Genomic DNA, 27,439 nt, shown 5'->3' with positions numbered 1-27,439 from the left:
TCAAAGTGTGGGATAGAAGCTAGTTAAACTCCACTTGCACTTGTAGGATATTATATCTAGTTGATAACAATGATATCCTAATCCTACTCGTGGTGGGGTTTAACTATAACTTATATAGCTACTCAATTTGATAGACTTTCAGTATGTTTTCTTGCAGGTACCTACTAAGAAATATATACTGATAACAATTTTAATTTATTTAATCCAAAACAGCACAACTGTGAAAAAGGGTACGGCCTATCAACTAGTATGAAAAAGATGTAATATCACCTGGCCAAGAAATGGCTGCAATGATACACTGTCAATTATAATTTTGTAATGTGAGTCACATTGCAAAATTATAATTAAGTGACAGTATATCATTGCAGCCATTTCTTTGCCGCCACAATTGATACCACATCTTTTTCATACTAGCCTATTGTTGGATAGGCTGCACTCATGGTTGGGTTGTTTTGTATTAGATATCATTTTTTGTATCTGTACAGTTATGCTAGCACTGGCTTTTGTTGTTCTTTTTCCTACAGCTGTCCTATAATATCACCAGCAACCCAATAATCTCATGTGGTTAAACTAGATAGAAGTGAAAAAAGTGCATCATTTCTGAAACTTTATTTCCACACAAATTCCACTCCTTATGACATTTAATTTCGTAGTGTCATGACTGTCATCACAGATTTGACCTTTGGTGACCTTTACAGCTATATGCATCTTTGCATTGAAAATTTATCCTTTTTCACTCTGAGGCATTATTTTCCATGGTTAAAAACATGGTTTCAAATTAATGGTCTTGCTAAAGTAACACCTTGATTTTTATTTGAAATAATAGGTGATTTTGTTTCAAAGTTATGACCGTTTATATATAAGCCGTGAAATTATATAGGTTACCTACGCATTGGTAATTATACCCCGATGGTAAATTAATTCCAAGAATTTTGTTACTAATAAAAATGGTCATAACTTCGAAGTCTATACAAGCCAAGTTGTTTCTTAGGTCAACACCTTTAATTTTTAACAGTGTGAAAATAATGCCTCAGGGAAAGAAATAGACGTGGTGAATTTATAAAAATGGCTGTAAAGGTCACATCTGCAGAGGCACTTATAAAAAAGGAGTGTAATTTATATTATGTGGAAAGTTTCAGAATTGTATCACAAAGTGCACAAAATGCCCATTTTTTACTCTACAAAGACTAGAAAGTCAAATTATAAATAACATAATTCCAATGTGCATAGGTTACATTAATTTTGAATGCAAGAACTATTTCATCAACCAATTAGTTACAAATTATTGAACTTAATTTTTAATTATCTTTGACTTTGTGGTGGCTAAACTTACTGATCATCCTTCCATGAACATCAGACCTGCATACAGTCATAAAGAACTTTAAGTACCAGCACTAGGCGTGCATCAAATATGCCAGCATAATGATGACGTGGATTCAATACTCCCTAATAGAGCAGTCAGTGAAAATTGTAAGAGAATCCACTCAAATGCACTATACGTAGCTCCTTATCTCTCTAATAAAATAGTCACTTTGTATTGAAATACTCTAATAGAGCATTCACTGATTATAGGCAAGCATAACGGGAACACCAAAGAGTAAAATAGGTGAACATTTTGGAAAATTCATGAAAGCATTTTCTGGCAAAGTTTTGACATATTTGACTCAGGCCTAACCAGCAGCATTTTTAATTTAATAGTTTTCAACTGCAACCATATCATGTACCTAGAAACAATTGTGGATACTATCTGCAGTACTTTGTAATTGCAATAAATGAATAAATAAGTGTGTTACACTAAATAACACTTATAGATAATGATGAATAATTATAGCTTAGTGTACTAAAACAAGTGTTCAATAAATAAACATATAAGTGTGAACTTATAAGTGAATACAACACACTCTCCTAAATAACTAGTTTATGATGTGCCTACAATAACCAAAAAGTTATGTACCTACACACTAAGTAAAGTAAATGTATATGCACTTATTTCAGATAAGGACATGGTGTAACCCATGTGGTAAAATGTAATGGAGGGTCAGGCATCACTTCACCACTATGGAAAACATCTTGGTAGCCTGCTCCCATGGCTAGTAAAACATTGCAAGGAATCTGTTTGACACTAGCAAACGATAATTCTTCATGTTCACTTTTCTTGACATGTCCAACATTAGAAAGGAACCCATTAGTATTAATAGTGCCATGTAAGGCAAACAGAGACACCTTTGTGTCTTCTTGATGACGACCAAGAAGACGATTGCAGCAGGCATTACTCTTAGTAAAAGCATCATCAAGGTTCACTTCAAATACACTTCCTTGTGTATCTGAAATATATAACTGATTCTCCAGCGGAAGAATTGTAACTGTAAAAAATGTGTGAAAAAACTGTAATCAAAAATCTATACAAACTAATAACGCATACCTGGTGAAAAAACTTGAGGTAGCAAACTGATTACAGTGCTTAGTGCTGGTTGTTCATCAACTCTCCAACAAGAAACAGCACTCCCAGTTCCATGTAAGGCATACACATGAGTTATATTAGTCAAAGAATATTGAAAAGACTTCAACTGTAAGATGCTAGCATCTTGTGGAATATCAGGAGAACTTTCATAAGTCTTCAACATCACTTTTGATACCGGGTTAGCAGCTCCACAAGGTGGAGTAATTACCTCTATAACACCACTGCCACACCCACACCACAACTCAATTTGACTACTGCTTGTAGGCTTGCAAACTTCAACTGAACATATTTGTGGAAACGAAACAGCAATGGCTGACAAGTGTGTCCCTTCTTGTTGCATAGCAACTTTTGATAGCACAAACAATGAAAAGCTATGTGTGATGTCATCTGCACCAGCTGACATGGTCAAACTAATTGTTGTGAACACAACTAGTCCACCATCATATATGAGGGCAATAAGGTTGTCCTCTTCATCAACCGCAATCATATCAGTAACAACTTGTTTAGTGAGTTCAGTTTGCTCAATCATATGAATATGTTCTATTTTAAAGGTGGATGCATTGACTACAGTTATCTCTCCAAATACAGATGCTATAAAGACATATTTGCTTCTTTGGCACATCGCTTGTACTGAGTGCTTCACTTTAATAGAAGTATCCTGTAATGGAACAATACACTAAGGACCACCGCACATACCATATTTTATACTGGGGCTTTAATGAAAGCTACATTGACCTAGTAGACATATCATTGCATTTTACATATGACCATTATGCCATCCCCCTGGCTGGTGTTTTAGGCATACATACGTAATAGACATGTGAAGGTAGGAGCCTGGAAAAAGATTAGTGAGCCTTTAATTAGCTTTGAAGCAGTACAGTGAATGGTATTAGTGGTAACTGAGGTACTATAATTGCTAATAAAATGTCAAAGGTAAACTGATATTTAGGCACACATAACTTGCTGTCTGTGGATATTAGGCACGTACACCTTCATAATGGCAACTACATGGTTGAGAGATGTAGCTTTTAATTGGTAAACAGCATATCTACATCTACAGGCTGGGAACTGGATCTCAGAACTACAAAGTAAATTTCACATGTACAGAAAATTTAAAATATGTTTTAAAATACCTTCAGTACTGTCATTCTATAATACTTCACAACATACCATGGTCATGTGTACAGAACATGCTAGTTCTGCAAACCTGTACACTGTGACTTTACACTCCCCATCAGAAATGTAAGCCAACCATAGTGACTGTTGATCCTCAACAGTAACAACCAGAGCAGCAGATACTACACTGTATGGTAGTTCAGTGTTGTAAGTGTTTGTCAGTTTGAGACAATCTGGTGATTGGAGTATAGAAACTATTTCCTGAGCAGTTGGCCTGGCAGTGTATTCTTGAGCCCAACAGTTCACCACTAGTTCTTTTAGGATGATCGGGTACTTGGGATCTCTCTGGAACATAAATGCAATGATTAGTGATTAGGAATTCAATGATTGCCTGATACTGTATATCATTTAGGTGATTTAAGATAATGTGTGACCGGATCTGTGAAAAGGGATCTTATAGCCATTCCATCATAACTCCTCTTGTGCTGGTTCACAAATCACATCATGGGCTGAGAAGTACATGCAATCAGAAAGGCTATAAGATCAATTTTTGCAGATTTGGTCACAATTAGTGTGGAAGTATATATATAAAGAAACTTTGGTGGGAGGATCAAAGCAAAAAAAATGGTTCTATAATAGCCATACAGAACACAACAGTTCTATAGTGGGCAGTCATAGAATGCTTTAATAGACCTACAGTTCTATATCAACTAGATATAGAACTGCACATGACACACTAGTGTGTGCAAACCAGTCTAGGCTAATAGCCTGTGCGACTAGAACCACTGATGATGGTTGCTTGTGGTTAGTGCCAGTGAACATTCTTACATTTCGTTGATATAAACAGATGAGTCCTAGCAGTATCATGGAAACATGCTTATTAAGTACCACAATCAAAAAATTTAGCCATTAAGAAGACGGACTAGACCAGAAGAAGAATAATGCAGGTGCAATTCCCATTCTACCAAAGATAAGAATACTCCGTGAGTTTATAATTGTTCTGTGTATCTTGTGTGCACCTCAAATTGATGGCTCTCAATAACAGCACTGCCTAGGCTCATACTACACATCAAATATACATAGCACTCAAAGAGTGTCTCAAGATGAAATATAGCACCTGGCTTTGCTGCATGCTATATTTTCCTCTCGCAAATTTTTTGTGTTATAGCACTTGTGGCAGTACCTTAACTCTTACATATAGGATACGCCCAGTTCATAGTTTTCATAGCATACGTGAGCCACCTAAGATGATATACATTATTACGTGAGTGGTCAGTATAATGTGCAAGTTTCATCAGTATAACAAACAAAATATCAGTTACCTCTCCAGTAAACAGTGGAGGCCGCAAACCAATTTTGATGTCATAATCAAATCCAAATGGACTTGAATCCAAATCATTAGGAGGTAGTAGTTGAAATGTCATAAGTTCATATAAGGTGATCCCCAGGGAATAAATATCAACCTGTATCAAGTTAACACTATCATTGTGGCATAATTTTATACAGTTTATTCATAAGTATATATGTGACCTGATTTGCGAAAAGGTACTCCACACATTTTACATACCAACAAACAAAATGATGTAACACTTGCCTCCTTACACTGATTAACTTTCTCTTGGTATCAAAATGCAGCCAGATACTATAGCTACACTCATGGAAAATTACAGGCAATTATATGAAATGATCAAAACGTTATCAAGATTCAAAGTTCACAAAATGGGTCAAATTTTGTGTGTGAAAAAGGTATATATCATTTTGCAAATCCGGTCACATATACAAAACTGACATGGACTTAGCAGTGACATTGGACTTGTATCTTAATTACAAACTTGTGCATTGAAGGAAGCCGGTATCATACAACAACAAGAAGTAAATGGTTTCTGCCTATACTTTTCACTTAGAAATCCTCCCAAGTAGTGTGTCATATACAGATATGTTCCAGTACACTAAGACTTGACTGGTTTTGTATTGAATCATAAAATACAAACATCCACTGCATACCTTTTCACTAAGTGGCTCTGTTCCAGCATATTCAATAGCTTCAGGAGCAGAGTGACCTGGAGTTGCTGCTTTTCGATGAAAACCCGCTGGACCTGCCAAAGCTGATACCCCAAGGTCTGCCAACTTGACAAAAACTCTGGATGCTTCATGTTGACAGAACATGCAAGTTACAGACCCTGTTGTGGTAAAACAGTTGTGACCAGCTGGAGGAAAACTGAACACTAATATGTTATCTGGCTTTACATCATAGTGTACTATTGTCCTTTTAGTGTGCAGATAATCCAGCGCAGAAGATGCCTACATGGGGATCAAGTTCAAATGGATATTTTCTGCTTTTTAAGAAACAGATTACCTGTTTTATTGTATGAAAAAGTGCTTCAGGGCAAAAATGGAATCCAGCACTTTTATAACTTTCAAGCAGAAGACTCTTTAAACTACCAAGAGGGGCCCACTCCAACACAAATGACAGTGAAGTCACACAAAATCCGATGAGGTTTATGATGTGTGGATGGTCCACTGTAATTAGTTTATTAAGCTCCACTCTTATGTCTGCATAAATTTGAGGCAAATTTTCAACTTGTGAGCTCAATGGACCACCAATAAAGGAGCTCAATGGACCACCAGTAAAGGACTTCACAGCTACCTGTTTTACTGGGTCCTGCAATACAGCAATTAAAGACATTCTGTCAATCAAAATATAGTAAAAGTTCATCATTTTCAGACATTTATTCACATTCACTAGTTATACTTACTGTTTGAAGTTCCATTTGACGCACCACCCCAAACCCTCCTATACCTAACTGTCTTCCACCTGTAAGCTGATCCTCACTTATCTTTTCAACTGTTATATCATTGAACACCTAAAAATACAGAATTCAATTTCTAATATGTATGCGTATACCTTTCCTAATACAAATATTATCATGCAGTATAGTAATAGAGATTATGAAGGTGTGCATCTTCCCACTGAAATATATTGACCAAAAACCAACCACAACTTTACTTTGCACTTCATTGGAAGCATAATCCAGCCCAAATGTGCTTTTAAGTCTGTGATGTGTGCATTATACCTACTGCAGTGTACTAAAGGTAAATGTGACATTCAATAGTGAAATCTTGTAGCATTAGTTATTGTTAAATGTTTGTGCCAGGCAGCCAGTCCCATGAATTTTAAAAACTCTCAGCAGCAAACTGGTAGCATTTTAGGTTGCACTACTTCCTTGTGTCTTAATTGTTGCAATGTAAAGGTATCAATTTGTAGGTTCCAAACCAATGGCTCAGCATGTCTGTGCATGGTTGTGGAAGAGCTGTCCATTTTTCACGTCATGCCTCAACAGTCACAGTAAGCAGACTAATTCTAAGTGAACTTCACTCAACATGTAAGGATTTATTATTAATTTTTTGTGGGAACTACTATATGACTGTGGAAAGATCATAACGATTGACTTATACAGTAGAACCTCTCTTTGCCAGGAAGTCTGATTCATACTATTGTCTATATCTCAGAAATGTCTGCAACTAAGAAATGCATGCTAATACGCTGAAATAAACGTTATAATTGCTAACCATACAGTTTAGTGAGTAGAGGAGAAGGAGTGTCTGGATTTAGTGGAATGGAATGGAACGGTGGAACAGAACAATACATTAGATAATCTCACCTCCTATAAAGACCATGTATAAATAATGACTAAATTACTACGCAACTTGTTATTTATAGTATATGGTTGGCCCATAGGATGGTTCATTGGTAGGTGACAGTTAATTCATTATGAGAATATCTATACTTGAGATCAGCTATATGAGTGCAAAAAGCCAATTAATTTTACAATAGGATAAGCTCACAAAACTAGCACAATGGTACACAATGATGTGTCTGTGTTCAAAATATTCCACTCTGAAGTTAATCCTATTAACAACAAGATAAGGCATTCACATGGTCTTTATAAGGAGGTAGTCTTTGTAAGGAGATGGGTTGTGTAAGAAGGTGGACATGAGGTGAGATTATCCAATGCATTGTTCCATTCCACCATTCCATTCCAGTCAATTCCACCATTCCATTCTACTGAATCCAGACGTCTGAGGAGAGGTCATGTCACTACAGAGCATTCATGGTCACTCCCCTGGGCTGTAAAAATATTTTATCACCTAACAACTAAGCAGTAGTTGCTATTATTAGTAGAACAAACAAAGTCACCTAACAGATAAACAGCAACCTTTAGGCTCTATGCTTTCATCTAATAAGCCACGTAACTACTTTGGGCTGTCCAGACCACAGCAGTGCCCACATAATACAGGTCCAGATAAGGAAGGTTCCACTGTATGCTACTGAATATACTTGCACTTACCACATCTGGAGCTAAATGTTTTATCTCTATTATCACATTACTATGAGCAGGACATGAAATGATGTCAGATTTACGTGCCTCTTGCAGTACATACTGGACAGAGAATGCTACACAAGTGGCACATGCTAGTTGACTTGTTGAAGACGGTATGATATATTTAATATCATCCTCAGCCACAAGGTAATCTCCAAAGCAATACGGACAAGGGATAAGGTGGGATACAGACGCATCTGAATAGACTCCTGTCAATCCTTCAAACCAGTCTTTCAATACTTCATCAATGATTTCTAAAACATGGGATAATAATTGTTCACTCATTGTGTGTGATTGATGGACTTGGCCATTTTGTCCAGCACGGGAAATTATGATGTAATCAGGAATGTTTACTTCAAAACCTTCTTGGTCTGCTGTAGATTTTAAGACAGGATCTGCACAGAGAGGTTCATACAGAAGCATGTTTTCCAGTTTTTCCTTGGTAAAAGAAATGGCTATCTTTCTGTTAATTTCTTTTTTAAAACTCGACAATGCATTCATTCGTAATAAAAGATATTCCCCTAAATAGAGTTCAATGTAGTTGTGTCCATACAACCATTTACAATGTAATTGTCCTATCAAAGCATCTCCAGCTGTGTTGAATGGCTTGTAAAGCACTTCTGAGCTACAATTGTTGAGAATTATTTTATGAAAACTATTAACCTCAACTGTCAATAATACACGGGAAATTAGCTTTGGCCAAATATTTGCGGCTATGTGAAAAGCAAAAAATATTCTACGAAAGCATAAACCAGTGGGACGTAAATCAACATCCATTACTTCTGGTCTTGGAAAGGTAATTCTAGCATGTATACTTGGTCCAAGTTCAGCAAAACTAAGTGGAATATTTTCCCTCCGTGGAAAGTTGTATTGTTCACTTCCAAACATAACTTGACTTGATTCCTTCTTTTGAAGAAGAGATGGTATTAATAACGTGTTAGCAGTAAGGTGAATTGCCAACACAAAGTCTTGTAGCAAGGTTATTATGCATTCCATGGCTTCTGGTGATAAATGAAATCTTTCACCAAGAGAATTCACTAGTTGTGCCTTGCTAATTGTTGCAGAAAGATCTAAATGCAAAACAGAGTTTGGACAACACACAGTATAATTATACACATACATAATAAGGCTATAAAGACTTACTATTGTATGTTGCTGACACCACATGTGTAAACACGCTATATATCCACTGTGGGTCAAAGTAAAGTCTTTTCAGTTCAACTGAGTCAAAATACATCAATCTTCCTGTATAGAACAATACTGATATATAGTTTGATCATTAAAGTAAGTAAAGTGTTAAACAACCACAGTATACTGATTCTAGCAAATGCAATATTTGTATTAATTATACTGTATTGAATTGTGGTTACAAAATGCAAGCTTTCACCCCGGCTGCTAACAGAACTGACAAGTATACTAATTTTATGTGTGAGAAAGTTAGAAGACTATTCACATATTTCTTTAAAATCAAGTGTACACCTCTTCATTGCATCTTTTCTTCACCATAATTTGTGACCAGATTTTACTAAACTGATCCAAATCGCACATCAGGCAAAATCAAACCAACACTACCAGTGGATAGCTGCACTATCATAATATTGGTTTTGAGCCCTCAGCATAATCGAGGCTGGTTTTAAGGAGCGTGTGGTGTGGCAAGTTCAATTGGCAGTTTCTGGCCTTGTGAAGGACCTGGCTTGGCAATAATTAGTGGTGTACTGGTGGATGGCTTGATAAGATTGGCCAGACGTTTTCTGTGTTGATGGTTTTGCTGCATATCAGCCACTACGAAGCCAGCACAGCCCTGTAGTCTCATGTCTGAACTCCAATCATGGTCTACCTCCATTTTGAAGCCTATCTCTTGCCCACCCCACCCTCCTCCCCCTTTGTGAGCACTCATTATACTACTACACTTTGATCGTCCAACTGCTCAGATTTTTATCTTATTTGGTGGGAAACTTTACAAGCTACTGGTAGTGGCCTGACAGTAATACATTGAAGCACCTCTTGTGTAAATTTTATACGTGTGCTTGCTATCCTTGGAACTGTACTGTGACGAAACAGGACAGCCGGTGACATTTATTTGAGACTACTGAAACCATAATGTTCTGCTATAATGCTCTCTTGTGACAAGAACCAAGACCAGATTTTTGTACAAGATCAGCCATAGGTAAAACAACAGTGCAGTTTATGTATGTGTGTGTAGAGCCAAAATTTATTATTCTGTACCAATTATGCAATCATTAATTATGTAATCGTTCTAATAAAAGTAACACTGGACAAGTTTGGCACACACTAACCATGTTCCTTGAGGTATTTAATAGCAACAATCAGTTCACTCTTGTGTAGACCACACTGAGTTCCTAAACTGAAATAGATATGCACAGTTTAGTACAGGTAGGTAGGTAGGTAGGTAGGTAGGTAGGTAGGTAGGTAGGTAGGTGTGACAATGTAACCTTACCTCAAGATGTCTTCCCAAGTAAGGATACATTTTGTTTTGAGTGCAGCTAAAATTTCTGCTTGCAGTTTCACATAAGTAGTAGGAACTTTCATGTGAATAAGCTTCTGGGTGAAACGTCTGTCTCCTAAATGTCAATTCATATCAAATCATAATGCATACTTTGCAGTAACTATTGGCTTGACACATAGCCCCATTTAATTATATAATATGTTATATTTTACTATTGTGTCCAACTGCAATCCAACCTCACAAGTGTTCAACTATTACTTAAATGAAATATCAGTGATATACACCTTATATTTGACCAATAATAATACCTATAATATTGGCTAATATATTACCAGTACACTACTGGAAGGGTTCTCATGAAACCCCAATGAAAGCAATTTTGAAAATCCTCTGAAAATGTTGAAAACCCTCTGAAAAGTCAAACTTTTCAATGGGTGGCCAAGAATTTTCATTACATTTTCACATACTAAACCTATGAAAATCCATTGAAACTTTACTAATGAATACTCCATGAAATTATTTTTCATAGAATTTTCATTGGTTATTTTCATTGGATATTCATTGATTTTTCCAATGAAAATACTATTAAAATAAAAATTCATTGGGGACACCAATGAAATTTTGACTTTTCATAGGTTTCTTTGAAAATTGCATTGGATTTTCAAGGCCAAATTGTCCAGTAGTGGTAGTCCTATTGAGGTGCAACATTGAAATCGAACAGCACCATAAAGTTGATGCTCCACATACCTTACTTATAGCTTTCTTTTCTATTTTGATAGGCCACAAGTTCAGTGCAGATATATTTTCAGTGTACTGTATACATATAGACTACTCACTACACCCACACATGTTTGCAAAATTTGATAACAGCTTCATTCTTATATGAACAAGTACACAGAAAAATTTGGAATTTTCAACTAGAGTAGGGACCATAGCACATCGATAAAAAGTACTGAAACAAGTTGGAGTATAGTGCACAATATATTAAATCAATAAGAAGTGTGACATCCCTACTGTGCTCAAGATACCATAATGGAAATGCACAGTAGGGATATAACACTTCTTATTGTTTTACTGTGATTTAATATATCATGCACTATACTCCAACTTGTTTCAGTACTTTTTATCGATGTGCTATGGTCCCTACTCTAGTTGAAAATTCCAAATTTTTCTCTGTGCTTGTTTGATAACTCTTTTTGTAAATAATTATTATGACTGGTGAAACCACGCATACCGCATCTGAATGGCGCTGCGCGCCCCAGCTATATTAATTATCGTCTGAAAAGTGAAGTATCCATTACGCTTCGTTGTCAGCTATGTTCAACCCGTTACACAGCATTTCGGATCAAAAACAACACCTCTGCAATCCATGCGCACCAGAAGAAATGGTGCCGCACGTCCTAGTTATATTAATTATCGTCTGAAAAGTGAAGTATCCATTACGCTTTGTTGTCTGCTATGTTCAACCCGTTACACAACAGTACGAATCAAGAACTGTTCAAAAAGTACCTCTGCAATCAAAATAGCCACTATGAAAAATATGGACGATTTCCATTACAAAGGGAAGCCATCACATGCTACCACCAAATTGACACTTTTCGCTGTCAGCAAAGATAAATGGGACACAAAGGAGGACACTGGTAAGTCCATGAAGAATGCATTGTACATACTGCGGTATGCCAAAAGGCACCAATCAGGCTGAAGCAACATCGAACAGTGAAAAAATCAAGCTCGTAGCCTTAGCCGTTATCAAGTTATGCTTGTCTGAAGGCATCAGTCAGTCAGTTACTTACTCAGTCAGTAGAAAATTTCGTTAAATAAATTATTTTTAAAATTCCGTAGAAACTTGTTGAAAGCATTTCGGGTTGATCTGAAAGCTTTTTCGAGCTTAGTTTTACCTAACCAAAACTGCCTCATCATCGTCATGGAAAATTGAGGCTGTTTTTTTTTGGTGATATTAGTCCGTGGGCCACGCCTACTCCTTTGTGGTCCCTACTATACAGTTACTATTGTACTGTATGATGAAAGTACAATACTTTTATACTAGAAGGTGCCCTGCAGCCAGGCTTTGGCTGCTATTGGGCAAGTGCCTCATTATCAAGTGAGACAAAACTAAACCTTAGTAAGACTATAATTCTAACCTAGGTGAGTCTTCAATGATGTGGCAACTTCATAAATTTTCTGACATAGTGATTTAACAGTGCCTATGTATTTGGCTTTACAAGACACAAACTTGATTGCTCTTATATCAGGATAATAGCTATTGCAGTAAAGTCCTCTAAGATATTCCTTTAACTGTGAGGTCCGTCTTTTACTCACTGCATCCATATCCGTCCCCACTATTACCACTGCAGCATGTCTGGCTCTAGCCTGCAATAAACAATGGAAAAATGATTGATACTAGCTATAGTTACAAAATTAGAAGTATATACGTACACAACAGAAAACTACAGTATTTACTGCATGGAGATTATTAGTACATAGGGGTGGGCGGTATTGATCAATATTATACCACAGTATTTTAATTATAAATATTGCGGTGCTACTAAATATCCACTAAATACGTATATAAGCTTCCATTGCATCAATGGCCTCATTGTAGACTATGCAGTGACTCTTCAAGTGGGAAAACAAATTGGCCAACAAACTTCTTCAATGGAGGTGACAAATAGTACTCCCACATTCAACTGGGACCTCCCATGAGTATTTTTCTAGCAGTCCCATGTTACACTCTTTGCTCCACTCTTGCTAGTGAGTTCTGCCATAATACTGATTGAATAATTTGAAAACCAGTAATCTCCGGTAATCTCCAGTATTCTTGGTACATATGCGGTATTATTAACTGTTAAGCATTTGATTATTTGATTTAAAAATATATTGCACAACAACTAAATATCAGTATATTACCCACCCCTATTACTACATGTGTATGTTGATTACTTTGATGAGCAAGAGCCATTCCTTCAGTCTTTGAATCCCTTCTTCACCTTCATATGCTTTCCAGCATAGAACATAGATTGCCTTTTCTGAGATGAAGCTTTGATATACAGCAAAGTATTTCTCCTAAAGAAGATAAACCACTGACTAATTAACCACAAAACAAGTTACATGAGGTGATTTCTTTAGCATTTCACAAGAATACCCGAAACTTTAGAATCATAAGAAAAACTACATATACACAGAAAAATTTGAAATTTTCAACTAGAGTAGGGACCATAGTACATCGATAAAAAGTACTGAAACAAGTTGGAGTAGTGCACAATATTAAATCACAGTAAAACAATAAGAAGTGTTATATCCCTACTGTGCTCATGATACCATAATGAAAATGCACAGTAGGGATATAACACTTCTTATTGTTTTACTGTGATTTAATATCGTGCACTACTCCAACTTGTTTCAGTACTTTTTATCGATGTGCTATGGTCCTTACTCTAGTTGAAAATTCCAAATTTTTCTGTGTACTTATTTGTTAACTTTTTTTGTATATAATTATTATGGACTGGTGAACCCACACATCTGAAATGGCACCGTGTGCCCCAATTATCGTCTGAAAAGTGAAGTATCCATTACGCTTTGTTGTCAGCTTTGTTCAACCAGTTACGCAGTATTTTGAATCAAGAACTGTTCAAAAAGCACCTCTGCAATCCACGCATACCAAAAGAAATGTTGCCGCACCCCCCGGTTATGTCAATTATCGTCTGAAAAGTGAAGTATCCATTACATTTCGTTGTCGGCTATGTTCAACCCGTTACACAGCAGTACGAATCAAGAACTGTTTGAAAAGCACCTCTGCTATCAAAATAGCTACTATAACAAATACGGACGATTTCCGTTACGAAGGGAAGCCATCACGCGCTATCGCCAAATCGACACTTTTCACTGTCAGCAAAGATGAATGGGACACAAAGGAGGACACTGCTAAGTCCATGAAGAATGCATTGTACGTACTGCAGTATGTCAAAAGGCACCTGTCGGGCCAAAGCGACGTCGAACAGTGAAAAAATAAAGCCCTTAGCCTTAGCCTTAGTCGTTATCGAGTTACGCTTGTTTGAAGGCATCAGTCAGTCAGTTACTTACTTACTCAGTCAGTAGAAAATTCTGTTAAATAAATTATTTTTAAAATTCCGTAGCAACTTGTTGAAAGTGTTTCGGGTCGATCTGAAAGCTTGTTTGGGCTTAGTTCTACCTAACCAATACTGCCTTATCATCATCAGGAGAAATTGAGGCTGTTTTTTAGGTGATATTATTTCGTGGACCACTCCTACTCCTTTGTGGTCCCTACTATACAGTTACTATCGTACTGTATGATAATATTATGATAGCATTAAATCAAATACAGTAACTCACTTACTTGCAAAAGTTTGTGCTATGCAGCTATGCAAAAAGTATTACATAGTTGTGAATTTTAGGGCAGAGCAGCATTGAAAATATAAAGGTACGGTATAATACTACATTATTTTTATAATAATAGATGATACCATAATTAAAAATTCAATTGGAAAATGTATGAATACTTTACAGAGTAAGTGACCGTTATATTTTTGACTGTTCTATTATAGTATCTTTTTTCCCATGCCTGATATACAACTCCATTGCTTGATATGACATCATGTATTATAGACTAGAACAATATCACTAATATTCTAGGGCAACAAAAAAAACCTGTCATTCTGCTGATAGTGCCAAAAATTAAGCATCATTTCTTTCTTATATCATGGTACCAAGTTATTTCCCAGCCCTACTGAACTTATTTTCCTAGCCTGAATATTCATCTTCTTTAGGATTCACTCTTAACAATATAGGACACTCTTTCTTGGATTTTTGTCTACTATATCATACAAATCCATATAAACAAATAGCTATTCAAATGTACTGAATATATAATATGAATCAGGAAATCTTTGTTTGACATTTAGTTGCACAATATATTCGATGCATTATATTTTTTAGACAGCCTAACCCATGAAAATATTCTACCAGTGAATTTTTGCGTATAACAAATAATTAAACATGTAGCTATTCACCTGGATACTGTATTAGCGGTCAGCACACCGCTGTTTGGGTTAAAAGACCTTGACTTTGAAGACTTTCCCCAATCAAGCCACTGATAATTTTAAGAGTCGTGTAGTGTTACGTATACACTACATGCTTAGTTAAAACAAGGTATGATAATGCTGTAATATGAATGAGTAGTTCTAATGGATGCCCACCAAAAATATACAAGCGTAAATATTTTGTGTAATCCAAGGCAACCACGAAATAATTTTACTGTCAAATATTTCCCTATCCATGGTATACTATCACACAGTGAGAGAGAGACTATACATATAACACACTGTGGGAAGGACAACATGAATTTATTGTACTTACATCTGCTGAAATATCCCAAGGATAAAATGTTATTTTCACATCATTTGGTATTGGGGAATAGATCCAAGTGTCCAAATATACACTACCAGGTACTGGTCTGGCTGAACCTGCACAATAAATACATAGTATTGTGCTTATCGCATACTATTACTGAATGAAAATGCATTCTTATACAATTTGAAGTTTTGCAGCCAAAACTCACCATACAATACACACTAAACTCACAACACTAATACTATTGTTCAAGCTAAAATTATGACTTGCATATGTAGATAGTATTTTAATCAATATTGTAGACTTACAGCACAATAAACGTGGATGAGGAAAACAATAAAATACTAAAATACAATAGGATTATAAAGACTAGGAATCAAGTAATATCCATGTCCTCCATCTGATTCCACCTCAGCAGATGTGTCCACAGCCATGTCAAGCCCTTAGATCATCACTAAAAGTCACCAGAAAGTCAAGACAGAACAGCAGCCAGTGCATGAAAAAAGTAGCAGACTAGATATACAGTAAGCAGTGCATCGGTGTGCTAACATTTTGTGTCAGTTTGATTTGTACATACGTAATGATTGTTTTTTATTTGGCTGGTCACGATGTAACTTGTCACAAACTGTCACATCTACTGCACAACATTACCTGTTGGCATTCCAGCCCACACAACATTGTACAGCAGAGGAACACAATCATCTTCTTTGTGCTCCACAAACATTAGCTTTACTGGAGGAACACTAGTAGCACTAAAGAGCAAAGAAATAATAATAAAATAGCTACTAGACAATCACTATATTATTATATCAGTATAGACGTTCAGGTTGCAAATAGTTGATATCTATCTTCACTTTTAATAAATTCTGTACTTTCTATTCTCGATATTGTACAATCAAATCTTTCTGACCTCATTAAGCAGGTGGTTAGATAAATAAAATATAACACATCCATGCATTTTTACAATGCTTGTTTAGACAGGTGACTTTAGTATACAGCAACCTGATTAGACAGGTTTTATCGCACTGTGGTACTTGTTCCTCTTCGGAGACAAAATGCACAAGACAAAACTTTCTTGGGATCAAAATTTAAACCTTTTTCATATGGAACCTACTGAACTAGAAGGATTTCATATACAGTTCTACTGATCAATGTGTGTACATATAAAAAACATTACAACGTACCCTCTTTGCCTAAGAAATATCTGCATTTCCTTAACACTGGCAAACTTATCCAGGTCAAAAACAATTGGATCTTTCACACCTTCATAGCTAAAACTTGTCAGGTTTTCTAAACCACAAATACGATGATCAATTTGAAAGTCATTGTGATTAATTTTTAAAGAGTGAATACAACCCATACTGGCTAGGCGTTCAGGAAATTGTGCTAAATAACAGCTGTCAAGATTAAGCTTCTTCAGTTGTGGAAAAAACAAGTTCATTTTCTTATCAAATCTATGCAGTGTTAGAGTGTTCAGTTGGGTGTTGTAGGATAAATTGAGTGTTGTTAGTTTCAACAAGTTATTGTGCTGCATGTGGGTACACCTGAGGGAGCAATCAAGATTTGCTTCATTGTGACAAAGTAGCTCATCCCTGTTAGTGCACAAGGAAAATATGCTACTATTTTCTGATTGCAGATGATTGTTACTGATATCAAGTTCTTTCAGCAAAGCTGGTAGTTCATTGATACTACAACACGAAGTGAGGTGGTTTGCTGACAAGTACAAATACATCAAGTTTGGAAAATAACATGCAAGACAATTCGGAAACTTGCTCAAACTAGAATGACTAACATTCAGGTAACGCAAGGGAGAGGCATCTGAACTAGGTTTAAGAAAAGACATTGAATTTTCAGATTCACTAAGAACTGTGTTTCTGCTGCGGAGAATTCGTTTCATTGTTTTAGGTGATGAAGTGACTTCCAAAGACTGCACAAGCTTGTTCTGGTCTGAGTGGAACAACCTTCCTATCTGAGTCTGCGATACATTAATTTCTTCGATGCTCTTAGACAGCCACCACTTTTCTGGAAGTGAAATTATAGGATTATTGGAGGCATTCAATTTCTTGAGGCTGGGTAAACAAAAGATTTCAATGGGAACACTAATAAGAAAGTTATAAGACAAATTTAATTCTGTTACTTTGTTTAGACATTGAGGAAGCATCTCTGTGGGTAGTTCTAACAATTTGAGCTTGCAAAAACTAACATCAAGACTTGTGATGTGTTCAAACTTGTATATCTCCATGGGAAGACGAATAAGTCTGGTGTAGGACAAATCAATTTTGGTCAAGTAATCACCCTCAGACTGTTTCTCATTGAAGACATCGATAAGACGACTTACTGAACTGCTAGACAAGGACAAGGACAATGGAGTTTCAACAACTCTCCTTCGTTCATCATAAACTATCTCCCATTTTTTATTAGCCACAACATTAAGGGGAAGCATACAGTGTGAGATCAGAACATTGAGCATGTTGTAATTTCCACTATTTGCAACAATATGAAGTAAGGTCTTTCCATTAAACCCTTCTGTGCCTTCTAGTAAGTGTTGTAGTACAGTCAGACCTACTGGAAGTAAGCTTGATGAGGAGCTGTCATTCATTAGCAGAATATACTCTGCTATCCTCACATCATCACTGCACTGCACACACCTGTATAAGCACAAAGCAATATCTGTGATAATGTTTAGCTTAAATATTGCCATTTCACGTACGTAACCTTCTAATGTACCTAAACCGTATGTACACATACATGACCAGATCTGCAAGAACCCCACACATTATCACACTTCCATTTTATACATTGTCTTATCTACATAGCCAAAGGAATGATCAACCAAAGTTTCAGCTCCAGAAGCCAAGAACTTTCAAAGTTACAGTGCTACATACAAAGTGACAACAGAAAAATTGATTTGTAAAATGACAATTGGAAAACAAACTACAGGAGCTTATAATTCATAAATGTAGTCCTCTACTGAGATGCAACTTACCGTATAGTGGGTTATTTTCGAAGCAGAAATTTTCGCACACGAAGCAAAATCTGAATTTCGAAAGATTTTAATTTTGAAGAGTGCATATTTCGAAGTCCAGATGGATTTCAAATAAACGGAAACCCGTGTCACAAATTATGAAGATGCGTGAATGTTTGCCGAAAACTGATTTACTGATGGAATAATCCCCATTCCTGTGCACTGGAGAGAAGACTAAGGGAGTCTCGGGTGGAGTGAAGTCACTGGCACGATCATTCTCGATCATAGCTAGCCATCCTACCATAGATTAGTCTAGAGCAGACGGCATCAATTCCCATTCTGGAACCTGTTTCCTGGTTATCGGTACAGTAATGATACAGTTTACCTATTATCATCAGCAATACTGAGCTAAAACTCGAAGAATACACGAACGAATCGCCGAAAGTTGGACGGTTGCTTTCACTTGTGGGAATTTATTTTCGAAGAGAAGGGCCTCTTCAAAATATCTGAAAATAAAAACCTTTCGAAAATTACCAGCTATACGGTATACCATTGAGTTAACCTTGAACAGAGGAATCCATTACTAGGTAAGTTTTGTCTTCCAGGCCCTTCCCATGACCAGGGTGAAGGTGGAAATGTGAAAATGAATTGCTTGTCCAATGCAAGGCAGCTAACACTCATATCTTCCATCTACTTGGGAGTACTGACAATAAAACAAAGATTGTCAAACTTCTCTTGCTTTGGAAATCACGATGCTATCAAGGTTTTCACTATTATCACCTTCCTTCATTATGAAACAAGTGTTTAAAAACTTTACGGGATATTTTTAATTTTGTAAATATTTTACCCATTGCATTTATTGCATTCTACAGTAAAATTAGGTGCTAACATGTGGGATTCTTACAGATCTAGTCACGCACAATAATTTAGTCCCAACAAAACATTCCAACAGTAACAGATTTATGTACAGTACTACCATACTGTATGATATTGCCAGTATACACTCAGTTATACATTGTAATTACCATTTAAGAAGCTCTTTGTGCAAGACCTTGACGTCAGCATAGTTTAGTGTGCTGGGACTAAAGTTCTGTGTCCAAATATTTTCCAACACTTCTGTAGTAATTAAGAAGAACAAAATCATAACAATATAGACATGAATTAGTCAGTGTGTTCAACAATATTGGAAAATCATCACAAAGCACATCACAAAGCACATCAAAAGAAACACAATGATATTGTTGAATTCACCATAACGTGACCTCCCATGAATAAACATCAAATCTTTTACCATAGTAATTTTTCTGTATGCTATGCCACTGATTACTGTAACTGACTGACTGATGCCTTCAGACAAGTGTAACTAGATAACGGCTAAGGCTACGGGCTCAATTTTTTCACTGTTCGATGTCGCTTTGGCCCAACAGGTGCCTGTTGACATACCGCAGTACGTACAGTGCATTCTTCATGGACTTACCAGTGTCCTCCTTTGTGTCCCATTCATCTTTGCTGACAGCGAAAAGTGTCAATTTGGCGGTAGCACATGATGGCTTCCCTTCGTAACGGAAATTGTCCGTATTTTTTTCATAGTGGCTATTTTGATAGCAGAGGTGTTTTTCAAACAGTTCTTGATTTGTACTGCTGTGTAATGGGTTGAACATAGCCCACAAAGAAACGTAATGGATACTTCACTTTTCAGATGATAACTGATATAACTGGAGCACGTGGCACCATTTCTTTCTTTCAGCATGCGTGGATTGCAGAGGTACTTTTCGAACAGTTTTTGATCCGAAATGCTGCATAATGTGTTGAGCATAGCTGACAACGAAGCGTAATGGATACTTCACTTTTCAGACGATAATTGGGGTGCATGGTGCCATTTCAGATATGGTATGCGTGGGTTCACCAGTCATAATAATTATTTACAAAAAGAGTTATCAAACAAGCACACAGAAAAATTTGGAATTTTCAACTAGAGTAGGGACCATAGCACATCGATAAAAAATACTGAAACAAGTTGGAGTAGTGCACGATATTAAATCACAGTAAAACAATAGGAAGTGTTATATCCCTACTGTGCATTTCCATTATGGTATCTTGAGCACAGTAGGGATATAACACTTCCTATTGTTTTACTGTGATTTAATATCATGCACTACTCCAGCTTGTTTCAGTACCTTTTATCGATGTGCTATGGTCCCTACGATAGTTGAAAATTCCAAATTTTTCTGTGTACTTGTGTAGGTATAGTAACAGTTCACAATTCAACTGTACTTTATGGAAAACAAATAACACCCTTTCCATTTGACTTTTCCTAACCAAAGTTCTTAAATGTATTATGAAGCTAAGTAAAGAAGGGAAGTGCATTTGTTCCCTGTACACCCCTGGATTTGCCACTAGGCAAAGCTTACAGGATCCAGTAAAGGCATGCATTTTCTAAAAGTTAATCATCTCTATAAATACATGACCCTTAAATCTGCATGGAACATTTGTTTGTCCAAATATCTTCAGGAAGTTTATTTAATAATCTAGTTGGGAAAGCTGAATAACCACTGTAATAACCACTATAATAGAATAGCCACTGTAATAACAGTTCCTGTTGTGCAATGTTCAATTGTGTTTTTTCCCAATGTAGCAATAATGTTTATTCATTGTATTTTGTATTTTGTAGACCAAGGTTGAAGGGTAAATCTTATTTTACCAGAACCAATCAATTATAGGCTTTTATTTGTGAACAGTTTCATTGCATATGAGTTTGATCCCCATGCATACTTTTAGCCACAGGCAATACTTTAATTTTCATAGCATATACAGTAATTTTATAGTGATTATAAACAATAGGGACAATGGGCTGGTACATTATTTGGTCTAAGCAGTTTCTTGTTAGCTACACTCTACAATAGTAATCATATTATTATTTACCTAACAAGGCTGTTCCAATCTTGAAGTTGCATCGCATAAATATTTCCTTGGGTGTAGTACCATCACCACATTTCATGGTAGGGTCAGCTCCATGTTCAAATAATAGGCCAATAATGTCCAGAATTTCCTTACTGGATTTGGCTGAATTGTTCTCCACTACCTAAAACAAAAACAGCCCAGCATATTTGGTAGCTGTAATAATGTGCACTGAGTACAGCTACTTTACAAAGTTACTGATCATGAGACAGTTTTGTGTCTTGCAGTCGTTGAGAGACAGACTAGGTAAGATAAATGCATTGTTTAACGTTAAGTATCTTGGATATATTTTCACACTACACCAAACTGTTCATTCACTAAACTGTTCATTATACTTTAATTCTCAGTGACCGTTCTATTAGAGCATTTTTTGACCCACAAATTACACCAGGTTTGTTTTCTCCTTTAAACATATTACGGCTCTGGTCATAGAAGTTTGGTCATAACTGGATAATGAGAATCATAGCGGAGAGATAAAAGTAAGAAGTTGGGTGCATGGACAGTTGTACTGTAGCCTAGTTGTAGATGGTACATGAATTATTCTTAAAGACACTAACTGTGTGTCCTCCTGTACCTACAGTACTTGCCCATTTCACGTCAGCCAAGTCTGTGAAGAAAGCTTGTCTGATGGAGAGAGAGAGAGTGGGTGTGGGTTCCTGGGAGGGAAAACAAGTGCTTGCATGAGCAACAAAACACCACTATGTGCCAAGAATTCGTGTTAGAACATGGCACCACAAACCAGTTAAGCCTGTTTAGGGAGTGGTAAATAGGCTGTGACACCTAACCACAAGACCTTAGCCGGTGTGTATTGAGCCTCCAGTTAAACCTGTTTAACCTGCATTTAAACCAGGAGTAACGCTGTAGCTATCAGTGTGATTTGTTTCAAACCGCATAAGGTTTGAGCTATTATGGTTAACCTATGCACAGACCGATTTTCAAGTTAATCCCATAAGCGGTGTAGCATGCAGGCGTGACAAAATATTGGTCTTTTTTATTGCGAATAATTGTCCATAACTCTGAAAATTCATCAGTTTTTCCCCCTAAAACAAAGAAGAAATTAAGCTGAACTTTGAGGGTTCATATCTCTGAGCTTGCTCAAACTTGGTATGTTGGATCCTAAAGGTGGAGGGCGTAAAAACCATTCCAGGGAACACGGAAAATTATACGTTAATTACTTTCCCAGTTCATGGTGAAATAATAAGACAAGCCCCAGCTCCATAGGATATTGCAATCATGACTCGTGATCGATTAAATGAGCACCTGTAATTTCTTTTCCATATAGTCACTGAATACAAATCAATTGTTTTGCTTTTCCTGCTGCTATTGTTATAACTCCAAAACTATTAACCAGACAAAACTTTAACATATTTCCCCTTTAGACAACAAAGAATTCATAAAATGAAGTTCAAGAAAATGCAAACTAGTTGGGTTTTTGCTCAGCGGGTCACATTGGCCCTTGCAACAGTATCATAACTACATTGAGCTCACCACTTGTTTGCTTCCTTCTGCAACCAAATGAAAAGCGGTCTGTGATTTTAATAGTATAAAATTCTTCCATTTAATAACTTGCACATCTCACCTGTCCATTAGTGTTGACATCATTCACAATATCTGTAGCTGTAACAGAAATGTAATAACAAAAATGATAAACTCACTATTACTCTGTAAGCTCTTAACAAGGTACATATGTACATTTGACATCATTGCATTTCTGAGTATATTTACTGAACCAGTTAAAGACATACATACATGCCTGCACACTATATGCAAAATATAGCATTCTGATGCAATTTCATGTCTAAAATACTTGACTAATGTATGCAGCATTCAAGTCACAATAGTAACTCAAATCTTTACCATCTTTTGCATATCGCATACACCATGGCACTTAAGTCATAGCTACTCATACCCAACAGTTAATTAACACTGTTTTTATATACTTTAACCTCAAAGTTAGTTTATGGCATAGCTAGGGTCACTGATTAACAAACAGTAATTATTTAGTACACTTTGATGGCTGCTTTCATCTGCATACTGTGTAGCTTCATACAATATGCAATTACTTGGCCTCTAATAAATTACTGGTCTAATACAGTGCAATTTGGCATTGGTGCGACAAAAAGAGATTACACCAAATGGATGGCTTCTGATCTAGATACCTCATTGACCTGCACAGGGATCTGGATGCGACAAACTGCAATCAAAGGAGCCAGGCAGGCTTTAAATAAAAATCATGAATCATACAATTGCTATAGCTAACAGTAATTGTACATACCAAATATTTATAAACAACACATAGTTTTAAAACACATTTTATAAGAAACCCAGCTCTAATGACACTTCCACATCTCTAAAGGAAAACCTAGCTTAGTTTTAAAAAACAAATAAATATACCATAAAACAAAATCATAACAGAGAGAGTCCTATAATATTCTATTGCAAGACACATGACCATCATTTACTCCAAGCCCACTTCTCCGTTGCATCCTACCCATGCAAAACGCATACCATAATAATGAACAATTTTCAAAGGATTTTATTAATGAAAATTGTAAAAACTGTCAGCTGTTTTTTGACACAAAAACAGACACAAAAACAGCTAAGTAGTCCTGCAGGCAATTATCCTCGGAATTAGCTAGTTACACGCATAATAATACCACCAGTCTCCTCGGAATTAGCTAGTTACACGCATACTAATACCACCAGTCTCCTCGGAATTAGCTAGTTACACGCATAATAACAGTCTCATCATTTTGAATGAAAAAAGTACACTGCAACCAGTAGCCCATTTCTGTGACCAACTATGCTTTCTGGTTTAATCATAGACAGCAGATCGTGGCAGGAAGACGAGATTTAGTCCATGGTAACAATGAAGCTCCCCTCCAGAAATGGGGTCCAGATCATCTCACCTACACACAGTGTGTCTAAGTCCATTGAACAGAAAAGTTTTGTGAAAAAAAACATGAGCTCTACTGATACAGTTAAATGAAGCTTCACAATTTTGTTTGAACAAAAATGAAAAGTCTCATGCCATCTCTCTAAATTTAAGAGGGTGGTGTGCTAAACACTATATGACATTTTTTTGAAAATATATATTCAAAATCTGATACTTTAAAATTTTCTACCATTTGAATAATAGCCATTGTACAAGGTACTTACGTAACACTTAATTAAGGGGCTTGGGACAAAATTGTGACTGTGTGGTACAAAATCCATTGTATGGAGGACTCCCAACAAAATGGGGCCTAGGGAAATTGCCTTTGGTTGACCCTGTGTAGTTAGGATGGTTTCTTCACAGAGGCAATTGGAAATAGTGGAAATTGAAACTGAAATTGAAAATAGAAATTGAAACTTGTATAAACATGCTACTAGTGGTCACTTCTTTACAAAAACCACTTCTATAATAAGTAGGGGTGTACCGATAATCGGATCGGCTACAATATCGGCCACCGATATGGCATTCTTTTACCAATATCGGTATCGGTACAGAACAGCAGGAGGACCGATATTGCTACCGATATTTATACAGTAGCAATAGTTTGTACATAAACGGATTATGCATTGGTTTTCTAGGTTATTCATGTGGCTCATTAGTGCCAGTGGCTTATTGTTCACTCTGCAACAAGTGCTATGCTACAAGAAGCCATATAAATACACACGATTCTAGTGTTTGTTGCTGCAAAGCCTATCACAGTCTTTACAAATGAAGCAGTTATAGAGTACCTTTGTAATAAAAGAAGGGTCAGAGTAACCAAGGAAACTTGTTGTACAAGCCATTAGAATTCACAGTAATGCAGAAATATCCGTTTTAGGCTTCATGGGAGTGTACATAAAAACGTTTGTGGGTGCCTAATTGTCTGGATTGCACAATAGAAACCCAAGCAGTGTACCACCACAGGCAGAGTATAGCAATGAATACATGCACAGGTAGGTAAATGTACACTTAAAATATTAATGCAAATATCGGATCGACTATCGGTTATCGACTTCTTTGGTTGCATCAATATCGGATATCGGTACATGCCAAAAACCCATATCGGTACACCTCTAATAATAAGACCACCTCTAAGCAGGTTTCAAACATAATTCTATGGCATACCTCATGACCATGTCAAGTACATAGAAGACTAACCCTGTAAAGCAGAATAATAATAGCAACCCCATTATTACGACCATCGTTTTGTAGTGACCATTTCAAAAAGATTTCAAAAAGGTTGTGGTGGAATCTCATTTACGAGGCCATCTATTTAGTTGTCCTATAATGAACATGGTTAGCTATATAGTCTTATGTGGCAACTGTTTTTCTTGTCATTTTGACTTGCACAAGACGGAAAATGAGAAGCTACTGGGCCCTTCACCCTACATAATGGTAAATAAAGTCATCAATACATGCATGTACCTACTTGATAGCCACATAACAAGGTGGTCCTAGCCATAGTTCAGGCCCATGATGACCCAACCGATTCCAACCAATCCTTTTCAACCCTGGTACATACCACTGTGCCCAGCTAAAATAATAAAGCAACGGACTCCCCACCCACTTATATGCAAATATGGAGAACAGTGACCTCAACAAAACCAAAGGCTTCTTATTATGACAATTACCTGGCAGGCTGACACACATTTACGATGAAGCCCAGGTTGCTGGCTCCACCTATAGTGACTAATCTCAAAGCCAACAAAAGGGCGGAAGCGCCAGAGTAATATACCGCCCACCACAAGCTTCTGATTATACACCGCAAAAAATGGCCGGAAGAAACCATACAGCCACACGGGACCAGCACTTACCGGAAGATTGTAGAATGTCTGCAGTCAGCAATATCCGTACTACATCGATATTGTGATAGTAGGCCGCCTTCCTTAACACCTTCCCTCGTCTTTCTCGGTTCATTGCTCTATCTTCGTCAGCTTCATCTGGCAAGCTCTTCACCCATTCTAACGCACAGCTTCCGCTTTGGGTGGCAATACCTTCATCGCCTAAACCATTCATTGCCATTCAATCGGTTTTTCGCAATTTGCGAGGACACAATTCATTCCGGCCCCAGTTGACCACGCCTGCTTGCCGGCATGTGACGTCAAAACCGTCTTCCTCTGTGTTACTACTCCGGCCGCATCGTAGCTAAGGGGAAGAGACACTCAGGTAGCAATACTAGCAAACTTGCTGGCAAGTGGGCTGAGGATTTGCATTGAATTGGTACAAGCAACAGACACTTAGCTAGCCTATATCAATTTTCCGTCATCAACTATTCAGTAATCTCCACTGCATGCCATTGACTTCCGGCTGCAGGAGAAGGGTAGCTACTTCTTTCTGGCTATATGGGTTTAGTCCACATGAAGATGTATTCCCTAGTTTGCATGTGGTATGCACTGCTAGATAGGTGTTCTGTTTTAGGATGATAACATGGTCAAAGTGAAACTAAACTGGTCCTCACGTGATTCAAGTAATTCCCATTGTAACTCTTTTAGCATCTCCGTAACACTGGCATCATATGCATACTATAGTATGTTCACGGTGAGCTGAACAGCTAAAAATTAAAAGTGGATTTTTTCTCAACATAGTTAACATTTCAGCCAACCAGATGATTATTGGTAACAGCAAAGGTGTCAACAACAGACACATACGGTTTGGCTCCATGTTCGGGAAAGGGCTGTAATGGACACTGTACTTATATGGCTTCCCCATAGGAAATGTATTGTGAAAATTTTGATTGGCCATAAATATT

At 36.9% G+C, this 27,439-nt stretch overlaps 2 protein-coding genes across 2 annotated transcripts in view; one reads left to right on the top strand and one right to left on the bottom strand.

Annotated features, from left to right (window-relative positions):
- Nucleotides 1-1,708: 1,708 nt before the first annotated feature.
- Nucleotides 1,709-26,785, bottom strand: LOC136265801 (leucine-rich repeat serine/threonine-protein kinase 1-like). Its single transcript, XM_066060716.1, has 21 exons — nucleotides 26,505-26,785; nucleotides 23,296-23,333; nucleotides 23,205-23,243; nucleotides 21,681-21,840; nucleotides 19,784-19,874; nucleotides 16,978-18,441; nucleotides 16,445-16,545; nucleotides 15,800-15,906; nucleotides 13,367-13,489; nucleotides 12,568-12,796; nucleotides 10,418-10,541; nucleotides 10,257-10,324; nucleotides 9,103-9,204; nucleotides 7,927-9,029; nucleotides 6,334-6,441; nucleotides 5,934-6,239; nucleotides 5,582-5,878; nucleotides 4,900-5,040; nucleotides 3,632-3,922; nucleotides 2,423-3,119; nucleotides 1,709-2,363 (listed from the first exon to the last, which is right to left on the bottom strand). The coding sequence occupies exons 1-21, from the start codon at nucleotides 26,710-26,712 to the stop codon at nucleotides 1,987-1,989; spliced, it is 6,174 nt and encodes a 2,057-aa protein (XP_065916788.1). The 5' UTR covers nucleotides 26,713-26,785; the 3' UTR covers nucleotides 1,709-1,986.
- Nucleotides 4,322-27,439, top strand: part of LOC136265825 (influenza virus NS1A-binding protein-like) — a 36,542-nt gene continuing 13,424 nt past the window's right edge. Inside the window, exon 1 of the mRNA XM_066060759.1 lies at nucleotides 4,322-4,560. The gene's annotated coding sequence lies outside the window, so the exon portion shown is untranslated. The remainder of the gene's footprint in view (nucleotides 4,561-27,439) is intronic.

The sequence above is a fragment of the Dysidea avara genome, chromosome 9 (genome assembly GCF_963678975.1).
Source record: "Dysidea avara chromosome 9, odDysAvar1.4, whole genome shotgun sequence".
NCBI classification, from domain to species: domain Eukaryota; kingdom Metazoa; phylum Porifera; class Demospongiae; order Dictyoceratida; family Dysideidae; genus Dysidea; species Dysidea avara.
This window is presented reverse-complemented; position numbering and strand designations above follow the sequence as displayed.

Bases quoted from the DNA above. Each gene is read 5' to 3' on its own strand.
- LOC136265801 (XM_066060716.1), bottom strand. From the start codon at position 26,712: ATGGCAATGAATGGTTTAGGCGATGAAGGTATTGCCACCCAAAGCGGA. The intron at 16,546-16,977 runs GTACGTTGTAAT...TTTGCTCTTTAG, and splicing joins ATATTTCTTAGGCAAAGAGG to TGCTACTAGTGTTCCTCCAG. The intron at 10,542-12,567 runs GTTAGAATTATA...ATTGACATTTAG, and splicing joins ATCATTGAAGACTCACCTAG to GAGACAGACGTTTCACCCAG.